Here is a 13194-nt window from a genome sequence, read left to right as displayed (position 1 = left end):
TTTGACATTTGCTGCTTTTTTATTGGGGCTTTTTTTAAATGTTTAATTTGTTTGGTTCATATAAATTTATAGTATGTTTTTGTTCGAAACCTTTTTTTAGTTTAGATATATTTTAGTGTTCTGTGCTAATTTGTTTATTGACTTTTTAACTATATCTGATTATATATTTTTTATATTTATGGAAATCTATAATTTCACATTCACAGTCTACTTAGAGTTAGTATTGTACTTTTTCATGTACTTTCCTCACCATGAGTCTCCTTTATTGTAATATATTACCTGTATACACTGACAATTCTTGAAAAGACTGTTTTATTATTTTTGCCTTGAAATCAATCGTACATGATTTTTAAAACTTAAGAGGAAAATAACAGTCTTCTGCATCATTTTCCGTCCTCTGCTGCTTCAGTGTATATACCTCAAAGTTCCAAGTTGTCTGAATGCTATAATTTCCCTTTGGCCAAAAGAACTTTTAGGTATATCTTTTACCAATAAATTCACTCATTTTCCCATCTCCGAAAGGAATACCCTTATTTTTATCACATGAGTATATATATGTGTGCACTTATTGCGTGGGTATATTGAGATAGATTCTTACTTTGTAGCCTTCGCAGGCCTGAAACTTGGGAGTCCTTGCATCAGCCTCCAAAGCACTGGGATTCACATCATCAAGTCACACCATGCCCGGTGTGTTGCTTTCTTGAAAGTTTACATTATGGGTTGGCTTACTTTTGTTTGCTGGAGTTTTGAGATTTTTTTTTCACTGTGGTACTCTGTTGTTTTGAGGAGAAACCCACAGTCCATTTTCCTACTAATAGTCCCCCTGTTTGTAATTTATTCTTTTTCTTTAGATGTTTTCTGTAGTTATTTTCCAGAATCAATTAGATATATCTAACTAAGTATAATTTTCTCTTCCCTTTGTGTTTGTCCTTGTGGTTCACTGAGGTGCTCAAATTTTCAGATTTGTCTTTTGATAAATTTCCAAATGTTAGTTATTATTTCTTTATATTTTTTCCTTTCCCTTTCTCTTTATTCTCAATCATACCAAGTAGATATTTTTTAAAAATTGTATTGATTAATGGTGTTTACAGTGGTATTTCCATGTCGGAATGAATGAGTTGATTGAGCCTTCTACTCAGTCATCAGTATTCATCACTCTTCTATTTGAGCTTGCAAAAGCAACTTAAGGATTCGTTTTAGTTTCTACATATGGGGATATGTAAGCATTACACTTGTCTTTCTGCATCTGCCTTATTTCACTTAACACGATATCCTTCATTTACTGCAAATGACAAGATCTCATTCTTCATGGTTGAAAGATAACTCCATTTTGTGTGTGTATAAATATATACATACATGTATATATGCATACTATATTTATCTACAACTATTGATGACTGTCTCTTAGCTATTAAGAATGGCTCTTGGGCTGGAGAGATGGCTCAGTGGTTAAGAGCACTGACTGCTCTTCTGGAGGACCTGGCTTCAATTCCCAGCACCCACATGGCAGCTCACAACTGTCTGTAATTCCAGTTCCAAGGGACCTGACACTCATGGCAAGCATCAATGCACATAAAATAAAAATAAATAAATTTAAAAAATTATTGTTGTCTTCATTGTTGCATACCACAGAGTAGGAGAGCTGAGTGATGTGTTTCTGAATATATTTATTTTATTATTTTATGTGCCTGAGTGTTTTTGCCTGCATGTGTGTCGGCAACAAATGTGTGCTTGGTACCCATAGAGGTCAGAAGAGGGCATTAGATCCCTTGGAGCCTAGACTTAAAGACAGCAGTTGTAAACTGCCATGTGGGTACTGGGAACCAAACCCTGGTCTTCTGGAAGGACAGCAAGTGCTCTTAATAGCTGAGTCGACTCTCCAGCTCCTAATTTTAATTTTTGAGGAAACTTCCTACTGATTCCTGTAGTCGCTTTGCTTTCATTGCTGCTGACAGTGATGAACATTTCTTTGTCCTTACATCTTATCAGCATTTTTCTTTGTTTTGATAAGTAGCTGTTTTGAGTGGGATGAGGTGGTATTTTTTATAGCTAATTTGCATTTTTTCATTCTTAATCATATTCAATATTGTTTTGATATATTTTTTGTTTTATTTTTGATGCAGGGTCTCTCTGGCTGTACTCTGTCTGGCCTAGAGCTTGCTATGTAGACCAGGATGGCCTTGAATTAACAGAGATCCTCCTGCTGCTCCCTCCCCAGTGTTGGGATTAAAGGCATGCTCTACCATGCCTGACATTTTCATGGATTCTTTTGAGAAGTGTATTTTTAGAACATTTACCACCTTTTAATTGGACTAATTGTTTAGATACTAGCCCTCATCAGATGAATAGCTGACATCTTCTGTTGTATGACTGACTCATCACTGTTTTGCTTGCTATACAGAAGTCTTTTAGTTTGATGTGATTTCATTTCTTAATTATTACTTGTTTTCTCTTCTTCCATAGTCCTATCCAGAAAATCATCAGCTATGTTAGTGTCTTAATACATTTACCCTATGGTTTCCTGTAGATGTATCCAACCGTCTTATTAAATAAGAAACACAGAGCCGATTCAGAGAAGAAAGCCAAGAGGTCAGAGCTAAGAGCCTCACCCTTCCTGATTCAGGGATCCTCTTCAGCCAAGAGAGCTCTCCGAAAAAGGACCTACTTCTTGTGTGTCTGTCTTTAAAGTCTTCCTGTTCCGCCTTCTCATTGGTTGTAAACCCAAACATGTGACTGCCTCGTCACTGCCTGAATGTACCGCCCTCCAGGTCCTTAAAGGCGTGCGCCATCGCCGCCACGCACTTGCTATGACTCTAATAGCTCTGACCCCCAGACAACTTTATTTATTAAAACATACAATTAAAATCACATTTCAGTACAAGTAAAATACCACCACATTCCTTTCCTTCTAGAATTTTCAGTTTTAGGTCTTATATTAAAGCGTTTGACCCATTCTGAGTTGATGTTCGTTGGTCTTCAGTTTCAGTGTTCTGCATATGGAAATCCAGTTTCCCCTGGCACCTTTTGTTAAAGAAGCTGTACTTGGTCTGGTGTACTTGGCACCTTTGCTTAGATTTGGGCAGCTTTATGTCCTAGTTTGCATTCTGTTGCTTTGATAAAGACCATGACCAGAAGCAACTTGTAGAGGAAAGGATTTATTAGGTTTACAGATCCCCATCAATCCATTATTGAGGGAAGCCAAAGAAGGAACTCAAGCAAAAACGGAAGAGGAGGAATGATGCTTGCTGGCAACCCAGGACCATTTACCCAGTGGTGTCACTGTGCACAGTGGGCTGAACCCTCTCATCAGTCACTAATAATAGTAATAATAATAATAATAATAATAATAATAATAATAATGCCCACAAGCATACCTGCAGGCCAATCTGATAAGGGGGCATTTTATCAATAGAGGTTTCGTCTTCCCAGATGACCTAGTGTGTATCAAGCTGATGAAAAAAATGGACCAGTACATTGAGAATGGGTGAATTTATTTCTGGGTTGTCTGTTCTGGGCCATTGGCCCAAGTGTCTGTTTTTATATTGGTATTGTGCTTTTTTTGTTACTGTAGCTCTGTTGTATGTATGGACATCATCTGCTGTGATACCTATAGCCCTGTTCTTTTTGTTCAAAATGGCTGTGTTTTGTTTTGTTTTCTTCTGTCTAAGTTTATGTTGATTGGTTGGTTTTCCTGGTTCTGTGAAGAATGCTCTTTTGTATTTTGAGTATTGCATTGAACTAATAGCTTAGGTAGTGTGAACATTTTAACAGTGTTCTTCTCACACACGTGACAGGCCTTTCTGCCTTTTTAGTATCTCCTTCAGTTTCTTTCTAAAGATCTTTGTAATTTTCATTGTAAAAGTGTTTCACTTTGGTTAGCTTGATTAACAGATTTTGGTGGGGAGATCTCATGAGTTTATGCAAATTCATTGTTGGAGTGTAGAAAAACTACTGGTTCTTAATACATTTTTGTATCCTCTTTATAAAAAAGCACTTAATTGGTTCTGATATTTTAGTGAAACCCCTGATTTCTGGGACTCACAGAACTTCTAAAGCTCTCTGCTTCCTCTAGTTGTTGTTCAGGTTAGATTGTTGCTGTTGATAAACCTTTTCATTTGCTCATTCTTCCCTCTTTCTCTCCCATTCTTATATAAAGCCCATCCTACTGATTATTTGTGTTTCACAAATAGTATTTACCTAGTTTTTATTTTACTCATTTTTGTGTTTTTAATTCTTCACTGAGCTTTTTCTTGTTTTTGTTCAAATGTTCTTTATTTCATGAGCATATTAATAGCCACTTTAAGATCGGTTTCATTCTAGCATTTTAATCTTAGGCATCTGTAGATTATTTTTTCCTTAGGGCTTCCTGTTGCTTTGTGGGGGTAGGATGAATCCAGAGCCTTAGACCTCATGCAGGCCCACAGTTACTGTTACTAAATGATGCCACTAGCCCCAAGTATGACCCTTTAAGAGTCTGTGTTCAGTTGTGGCATGTGAGGGTGAGAATTCTTGCCAGAGAAACTGGCACCATGGTCACAAGTTACTCATATTTGGCTTTCTTATACTTTTAACATTGATGTTGAATTTTTGAGACATATACACTCTTTAAATGCAGACAGCATTGTGTGCTGTTTGGGAAACTCAAGTTTAACAGTGCGTTGGATGTATTGTTTAGGATATTGTTTTGTCGATTTTATGTGCAAGCAATAACAATAATATTACATCAGAGAGGCTTAAACTATAGATGTGTATTTCTCAGGTGAAGGCAGAGGTGTAGATTGGATCAGAGAGATACACAGTCCAGTTGCATGCTGTCATTCAGATGTCCAGATTCTTTTTAATCTTCTTTTTCTAGTGTTTTTCAGTTATTGCCTAACTCAGCTTTCAGGATAAACAAGACTATTCCCATCATATGTATATTCCAGTGCACAATGTGAGGGAGAGAGATTGCAGGCAAGCAAAGAAAAGCTGCAGATGTTCCACGTATTACTCACATTCCATTGACCATTGACATAGTCACATGGCCACAGCTAGCTGCAGATAAGTCTGGGAAAGGTAGTCCCAAGCCTGCAGCTATGAGTAGATAACTAACTGGCTGAAAAGGAGAAATGGGGAAGGTTGTTAGAGTCTAGCTCCACCCTACACTGTCCTATCATGAGACTCACTGAAGTTGTAAGTGGGTAGTTGTACCAGTAGAATTGATGGGATTAGGGCCAGTAGCATGCCATAATACAGTAAGAATGTAGACGAGATTTTAATAGCTACTTATTTTCATATCTAAAAAGCACAAAACTAGATGTTGGAGAATTTGATAAAATCCCTTCAGACGGTGTCAAATTGTTGGATATGCGAGCTAATAATTGTTTATTTTGTTCTTGTATTTTAGGCCTCAACTCCATATAGCATAGATTCAGATTCTTTGGGGAATGGAGTGTATTATTTCGGGAAGTGCCTCTCCAACTCTGGCAATCAACACTGTGACTAACAAAGTAATTTCACTTTTTCAACATTTTAAAATATATTTAGTTTACTTTTATATTTGCAATGGAGTTGTGTATGGTGAAGTTTATATATTTGTTGGGAAAAATTGGAAGGTGCTTACAGAGATCTTATGTGCTAATTTAAATTTCTGACTCTGCTGGTTCCAATTGATAGAATTTCTGAGCTAGTATTTTCTTTTATCAACTTGTTTTGAAAATTTGATTGGCTTTCCAAATAATGTGGTTGAAGGAAAAATTGTCAAATTTTATGGAATTTTTCTGTTGTAGTTTCTTTTCTTGTTGATTTTATAAAGTACTCTGACAAATAATTTGAGTGAGAAAGGGCTTATCCTGACTCACAACTTAAGAGTACAGTCCATCATGGCAGGGAACTAGGGTTACAGAATGATGAATGTCAGTACTTAGCTTGATTTCTCCATTTTTACATAGTCCAGAATCTCCACCCAAGGAATGGTCCTACCCACAGTTAAGAGGCCCCATCTGCAGTGATTCTAGATTCTGTCAAGTTGACAAAAGTAGTCGCCACAGGAGTCAACAGAGTCCAGTAAATCAAGCAATTTGCATGAGTCTAAGAGCTGTATAAAGATATTGTAACGGCAGTCAGCCTGTTTTTGTGATATTCAAGTCTGTAAATGCACCCAGAAATTGCATTTGGTAGTCTGTTGTATTTTTGGTGATGTTGGCGATTATATACATAGTGGAGTGCAATCTTTGTCAGAAGTCTGAACATGCTTTGACTCTTCCTCTGGACCACGGAGTCTTGAGGCCTTGCATCTTTGTTCTTTATGCTCACACTCTTCACTCTTGCTTTCACCTTGTCCCTGTAGCTTTTGCCCTCTTCTCTTCTAGCCTGTGTCTGCACTGTTTCTTCTTTTCACTCTTCCATTTTCTCATGCACATATGTAAGTACAAATGTATATATCATGCACCTATGGGATTTGTTTGTAGAAAGGTAAAGATTGTCAAGGTCCTATTCGTGACATAATCAGATTTCAATTTTGAAAGGATACTGGGAGTGGAGGTATAATATTTTTTCTTTCCACATGGCAATTTGTGGAATGATCACAGTCACTTAAGGGGAAGGGGGTGTTTGTGTTTCCTGGTGGTGATAGAGTTCTGTGATGTCCTAATAGTTTGGTTACTCTATCTTTGTGAATAAGCCCTACATAGACATCTGTACATCTGAATAGCATCTCTAATGATGGGCAGCTAAACTGAAAAATTTCTGATGAAGTGTATGGATTGAAACCAGAAATCTCTAATACAGCTTTTGCAGTAGTCTTAAGAGATGCTGAGGGCCTAAACATGGACAGCTAAAGTTATTAGGACCCAGGAAGAAATAATGTTAGGACTTTCTGACCAAGTCATATGATGTCCAAGAAGCTGCAATTTTGTTGTTGTTGTTGTTTGTTTTTGTTTTTGTTTTTGTTTTTTTCTCTGTGTAGCTTTGCGCCTTTCCTGGAACTTACTCTGTAGCCAGACTGGCCTCGAACTCAAAGATATCTGCCTGCCTCTGCCTCCCAAGTGCTGGGATTAAAGGTGTGCACCACCACCACCCGGCAGAAGCTGCAGTTTTTAGATTTCTTTTTCCAGATACCCAATACCAGAAACACCGTTCTGCCTGTCTTTCCCCACCCAACACGTACACTTGCACATGTGCATAAGGGGCCAAAGAGGAAGGCAGCGATGGAGACAGAGACAGTTAGTGATTCAGGGACCGGGAAAATACAGCTGCCTGGAGCAGGCCTGAGTGAGGATACAGAAACCAGAGGGAGAGAACTATGAAATGAATGGATGGATATTTAGGAGACAAGATCCTGAGGACTCTCAGGAGTTGAGGTTTCTGTACGTAATATCAACTTTTAAGTATTTATTAAATCCAAATTCTGCAAGCTTGGGCTCAGATTTATAAACAAAGTAGACTCACTACTAGCCAGAATCTAGCAGTTTTTCCAGACAGGGGACAAAAATTGCAATCTTCAATGAGAGCTGTGGTGAATACTGCAGGCTGCCAAGTTATATTGGGTAGAGTTTGTTCTGTGAATAAGGAGAGGTGATGATAGACTAGCCTTAACTGTTTGTAGAGTGGTGGTGGATGAGTATTCTTATTAGAAGACAGCTGAATTCCATTTGGTGATCATCCAGAGCTATAATTTTCCATAAATTACTGATCAAAGTTCCATGCCTTTATAAACCACTACTACAGGTTATTAAAAAAAAACAATAAAAAGATCAAAGAAATATGATATAAATTAGAAAATGCTTGTAAGTCAATGAAAAATACAAGTGACTTAAGCCTATGATATATAAAGTAATGGCCTCAATTATGTATAATAGGCCTCAGAAATGTTAAATATTAATGACTTGAGTGTCTGAAAACAAGCAAAACAAATGCAGTGAAGGACAATGGTAATAAAATGAGAAGTCAGGAAGTAGAAAGTATTTTAGATTACAATAATCAACGAATGAGAAGCCAGAGAACATTTATAAGGACACAAAAACATGTCTGGAAAAGGTGAAAGTCACAATGCCTGGTATGAGGTAAGAAAGTACCAGGCAGCTGGGTGTGGTGATGCACACCTACAGCTCTAGCACTAGTCTCCAAACAACAGAAAGGTCCAGGAGGCAGAGAAATAGGAAGGAAGAAAAGAGCCATGTGGAGAATTTCAGCAGTCAGACCAGAAATAACATGTATGGTTGGACTAGTCTAGGAAAGATCATTAAGACTGTTAAGAATGCTGTTCACAGAGAAGCTAAAAGACATGTTGAAGATTTTATGTAGACACATGGGGAAATAAAAGAAGCTCTTAAGTTGTCAGTCACAGATATAACTTGATTGTTTACATAGAAAATTCAAAAGAATACTAATAAAACAATAGTGTTTTAAGATGTAAATTTAGTAAAACCTCTTGATAGTAGACTAGCATTTGATCTTAGAAATCAGTTGTATTTCTATAACTATCCACGGGAGATTTTTTTTTTATTTATATTAATTAACTGTGGGGAGGAGGACCACTGCACATGTGTGGAGGTCAGAGGATAACTTTCCAGAGTTTTTTCCTCCTTCCACCATGGAGGGTCTAGAGATTAAACTCAGGTCATCATATTTGGCAGCAAATGCTTTTTCCCATTGAGATATCTCACTGGCTTAGGATATTTTAAGGGAAACATTTAAGTTAGCATTAAAGTATACCAAGTACCTAGAATTAAATAAAAGATGAATTCTACATGAAACTTTAAATTTTTTTTTTTTGGTTTTTCGAGACAGGGTTTCTCTGTGTAGCTTTGCGCCTCTCCTGGAACTCACTTGGTAGCCCAGGCTGGCCTCGAACTCACAGAGATCCGCCTGGCTCTGCCTCCCGAATGCTGGGATTAAAGGCGTGCGCCACCACCGCCCGGCTGAAACTTTAAATTATTATTGACAGAAAATAAAGCCATAACTAAGTAAATACACAGTCCTTATGTAGAAGACTATTATAAAAAAAAAAAGTCAGTTTTTCTTCATTGATGCTGATGTGATGTCAGTCAAAATCCTGATATGCTTATGGGGAAGGAGGGAGGGAGGGAGGGAGATAGGTAGGTAGGTAGGTAGATAGATAGATAGATAGATAGATAGATAGATAGATAGATAGATGACAAACTGAGAATGTGGGGAGCCAAATGGCCAGAAAGAAAATATGGGGCTCAGTTGGTACAGCAGTTGCCAGTTGTAGTAGTTCCTTGCTTATTCGTGTGACAGAGTCCCTGACTAGAAAGAATTTAAGGGAGGAAGGTTTTCCACTCACTGTGGTGGGGATGCCATGGCAGCAGGGGCCAGCTGGTCACATTGCACCAGCATTCAGAAAGCAGAAAGTGAACAGTAAGTGGTGCAACACTATAGAATCTCAAGGTTCACACCCCCAGGAGACCTCACAACCTTCCCAAATGGCACCACCAACTGGGGGCCAAGTGCTAAATATGTGGGTGTGGGGGGACATTTCCTATTCAAACCACAGAACCTTACAAACACGAGTGCCTGGGTGAATCCTAGAACCCTTGTAAAGATGCTGGGCATGGTGATGTGCATTGTAACCCTCACACTGAGTGGGTGGAAAAAGGAGGATCCCTGGCTCAGTGGCCGTCCAGTTTAGCTTAATTGCTAAACTAAGTCAACGAGAATCACTGTCACAAAGAAGTAGATAACATTGCTGGTTGATCTTGGCACCTGAGGAGCTCCGGTCTGCACACACAAACTTAAAGGAGAATTTATTCTTCCAGATATTAAGCAAGAGAAAGCCTACTGTAAATGAAACTGTGGTGCTAACATAATTATAGACAGACTCTTTGAATAAATCCAGCAAGGTCTTCATTAAGTATACAAGGAAAAGTCATCTTCTGTTTAGAAAAGCCAATTGTAGATAGATCTGAAGTCTAAATTATAAAAGATAATGATAAAGTTCTCAGTCAGATAAAATATTTTTAATAGGCAGTAATATTTACAGCAGATAATGCAGTAGGAAATAAAGCTTTGTGAAAGAGTAAGCATAAATAATTCTAAACTAGGAAAACCTGTCGGTAGTTGTAGATATCCATATAATGAAACAGGAGATGAGGGTGACTGCTGACATGGACGGTTAGGAGAAGCATCAGCAGGGCTTGGGGAAAACTGTGAGGTAGTGTCAGCAGTTCCGAAAATGTAGTCAGCTATAGATGTCCAAGGAACTCAGTCCTTTGTAGTGAGTCCATTGAGGTCAGAACTTCATAATAACATATTTGTTGTTGTTGGGTTTTTTGTTTGTTTGTTTTGATTTTTTGAGACAGGGTTTCTCCGTGCAGTTTTGGTGCCTGTCCTGGATCTTGTTCTGTAGACTAGGCTGGTCTCGAACTCATAGAGATCTGCCTGGCTCTGTCTCTGAATGCTGGGATTAAAGGTGTGCACCACTGCCGCCCGGCATATTTGTTGGTTTTGTATTTGTATTTTCACTGGAGTACCAAAAGCGGTAGGTAAATTAGCCTACTGGCATGTTAGCCTACTTGAGGCAATGGCACCCTCTGTATTAGAAGGGCTCTGTATTTTTCACTGCCACAGAGCTCAAGCTAAACAAAACTTAAAACTAGGTTTACTTTGGTAAAGCAGGAAAAGTAGTTTTATTAAATTGTTACCACAGAACACGAGTCTGTTTAGTATTTATGTGTGTGGTTAAGTTGAAAGCTCCTGTGTTCACAGATTACTGTTTTTACTTGAAAGAACAACTGTGACAGATTATTTAGTTTGAGTGTTGGCAAATAATTTTTTACAAATGAACACAGTGATTCTGCTGCTCCAAGGAAAACAGTCAGCATTATCTGGTTCTTGTGGTGAAATCTTAGCTTTCAAATGAAAAACATACAATTTTAGGAGACTCCACTACAGTGAGTCTGCTACCTTTTCACTGCGAAGATGTTTCTAGTGGAATTGGGGTGATGTTAACAGGTATGATAGTGAAATATGTCAACACTTAGAAGGTCACTTACGAAATTATATTCCAGATGATGTTATAACGTGTAGATAATAATGTGCAGTTAATTCAAAGTACAAGGTAGAACAAATTTTAACTGAGTATAAAAAGTTTATTGCCATGGTTTCTAATTCCATATTTCAACTTCAGTTTTTAAAAACTCGATACTTGGTATGTTTTGATGTATCAAAGACTATCCACAGTTACGTGAGAAGTTCATTAATGTTTTTTGTACTTGCACTTAAAGCGACACATCAACAGACTGCATGTGGAAGCAGCTAATAAGGAGCTTGCTGTCTCCTATCAAGTCAGACATCACTCTTTCATTTTCTTCTTCACTGGAATGAAAAACTTAATATTAACATGTAGTTAGATTAATGACTATTTTAATTACCTTCTGATATTAAATGTTTACTCCTCCTACATTTTGTTTATGTTCTAGACAAGTATGTACTTTAGATTGAGAGCAGTAAGAAAATGGTTTCATGGTGATAGGGAACTGACATTTGAACGTGGAATCGGCACAAATGCTGAAGAAAAGACCACTGGCTTTCTGTTTCTTGCTGTAGGCTCCGTTGTGGTTTTGTGGTGCTACTTTCCAGCCCTCTTCACTTTAGGAACTGTGTATTCAGATGTTGCTTTTCTTTTCATTCCAGGTGACATTGTACAACACTGATCAGGACGGGAGTGATAGCCCACGAAGCAGCCTTAACAACAGTCTCTCAGACCAGAGTTTGGCATCTGTTAATTTGAACAGTGTTGGAAGTGTGCATAGTTATACACCGGTAAGTCCTGATGAAGTTTCTTTGTTGGATATTCATTTAGTACAAAAATTCAACCAAGCATACTTGAAATGCCAACTAAAAAAATGAAAATGTGGCCTAATGAGGTAGCTCCATGGATTCCATCCCCAGAATCCACATGGTGCAGGGGAAGAACTGACTTCTGCAAGTTATCCTCTGGCCTCCACATGTGTATCATGGCACATGCATGCCAACACATACATATAAATAAGATGAGTGAAAGATGAAATGTATATTTTTCTCTAATCAATTAATTCAGCTGGTAGAACAAATTTATTTTGTATTTTAGTCTAGAAAACAAAGTCTTGCTGTGAAGGGATTTGTTTATATAAACATCTTACTCTTGTATTCATTTACTACCTCTTAGAAGAAGATGACCCTTGGGTTATCAGATGTTCTTTTTGGAGGATCTGGTTACAGTCCTTCCTGTTAAACATGAGACAGACTACATGAATAGTGGGTTGCTCTAGAGGAGGAATCAATTTTATATGGCAGCTGAGCAGTTATATGACATGCAGTAATAGCCATTTGGAGACTAAGACAGACCTATCCCTCACTGAACCAGGGAGACCAATGAGAAGCTGCCCTATGGTTGCCTCACAAGATAGGAAGGCAGATGAAAGCTTACTCTTCACAAAACCACTTCTCATCACAAAGTCTGACATTAATATTCTGCCATTGAGCTTTTCCTTTATAATTTGTGTGGTCATGTATAAGGTCACCAGGATGCAGCTGGTGGAGCCATTCTCCTTCATAAAAGATTTTTAAAATATAAAAAGGTTTATTTTTATAATAAATTTATTTTATGGGTGTTTTGTATTCATATGTGTCTGTGGATGTGTATGTAAGGGCCTTTAGATTCCTTGGAACTGGAATTAGAGAAACTAAAGAAAAAAGAAAGAAAATTAATATTTTCCTTGTTACTGCAAATGGCTTATGGGCATCATTTTGAATAACTAATTTTCAGTGAGTGTACAGACCTTAAATTGCAGAACACTAAACAAATGGTAATTTATCACTTTTTGATAGAACCCTTCAAAAATACAGATGATAAAAGGCTGTAGGTGTAACTCAGTAGCAGAGCATTTGCCTAGCATGTGCAGGGCCTTGGGTTCCATCCCTAGCACCACAAAAAAAAATAAATATAGTCATTTTAAAAAAAGCTCATTTCAGGTTGTGCTGTTTTCAGAGATAATTCTTGTTCATAGCTGCACGATGCAGACTAGATGAGCTTTGAGCTTCCCAGCATTCTCCATCTTGTCCTAGGCCTGCTGGGATTCCAGGTGGATGCTCCTGCATCCAGTTCTGCTTGGATTCCAGGGACCCAAATTTCAGTCCTCATGATTGCATACATGTCATGGTATGCAGGCAGCTAACTCATGAGAGCATAAATGCACAAATATGCCTTTTAAA

General features: G+C 37.9%; 1 protein-coding gene across 1 annotated transcript in view; it reads left to right on the top strand.

Annotated features, from left to right (window-relative positions):
• Foxj3 (forkhead box J3) overlaps nucleotides 1–13194 on the top strand; it is a 100907-nt gene that overhangs the window by 75283 nt on the left and 12430 nt on the right. Inside the window, 3 exon segments of the mRNA XM_052715576.1 lie at nucleotides 5387–5422; nucleotides 5424–5489; nucleotides 11635–11763. Coding sequence (XP_052571536.1) covers nucleotides 5387–5422; nucleotides 5424–5489; nucleotides 11635–11763 — 231 coding nt within the window.

This window comes from Peromyscus californicus, unplaced genomic scaffold (assembly GCF_007827085.1).
Source record: "Peromyscus californicus insignis strain IS unplaced genomic scaffold, ASM782708v3 Scaffold_5__1_contigs__length_169319896, whole genome shotgun sequence".
Classification (NCBI taxonomy): domain Eukaryota; kingdom Metazoa; phylum Chordata; class Mammalia; order Rodentia; family Cricetidae; genus Peromyscus; species Peromyscus californicus.
Note: the sequence above shows the minus strand (reverse complement) of the source record. Positions and strands in the feature narration are given on the sequence as shown.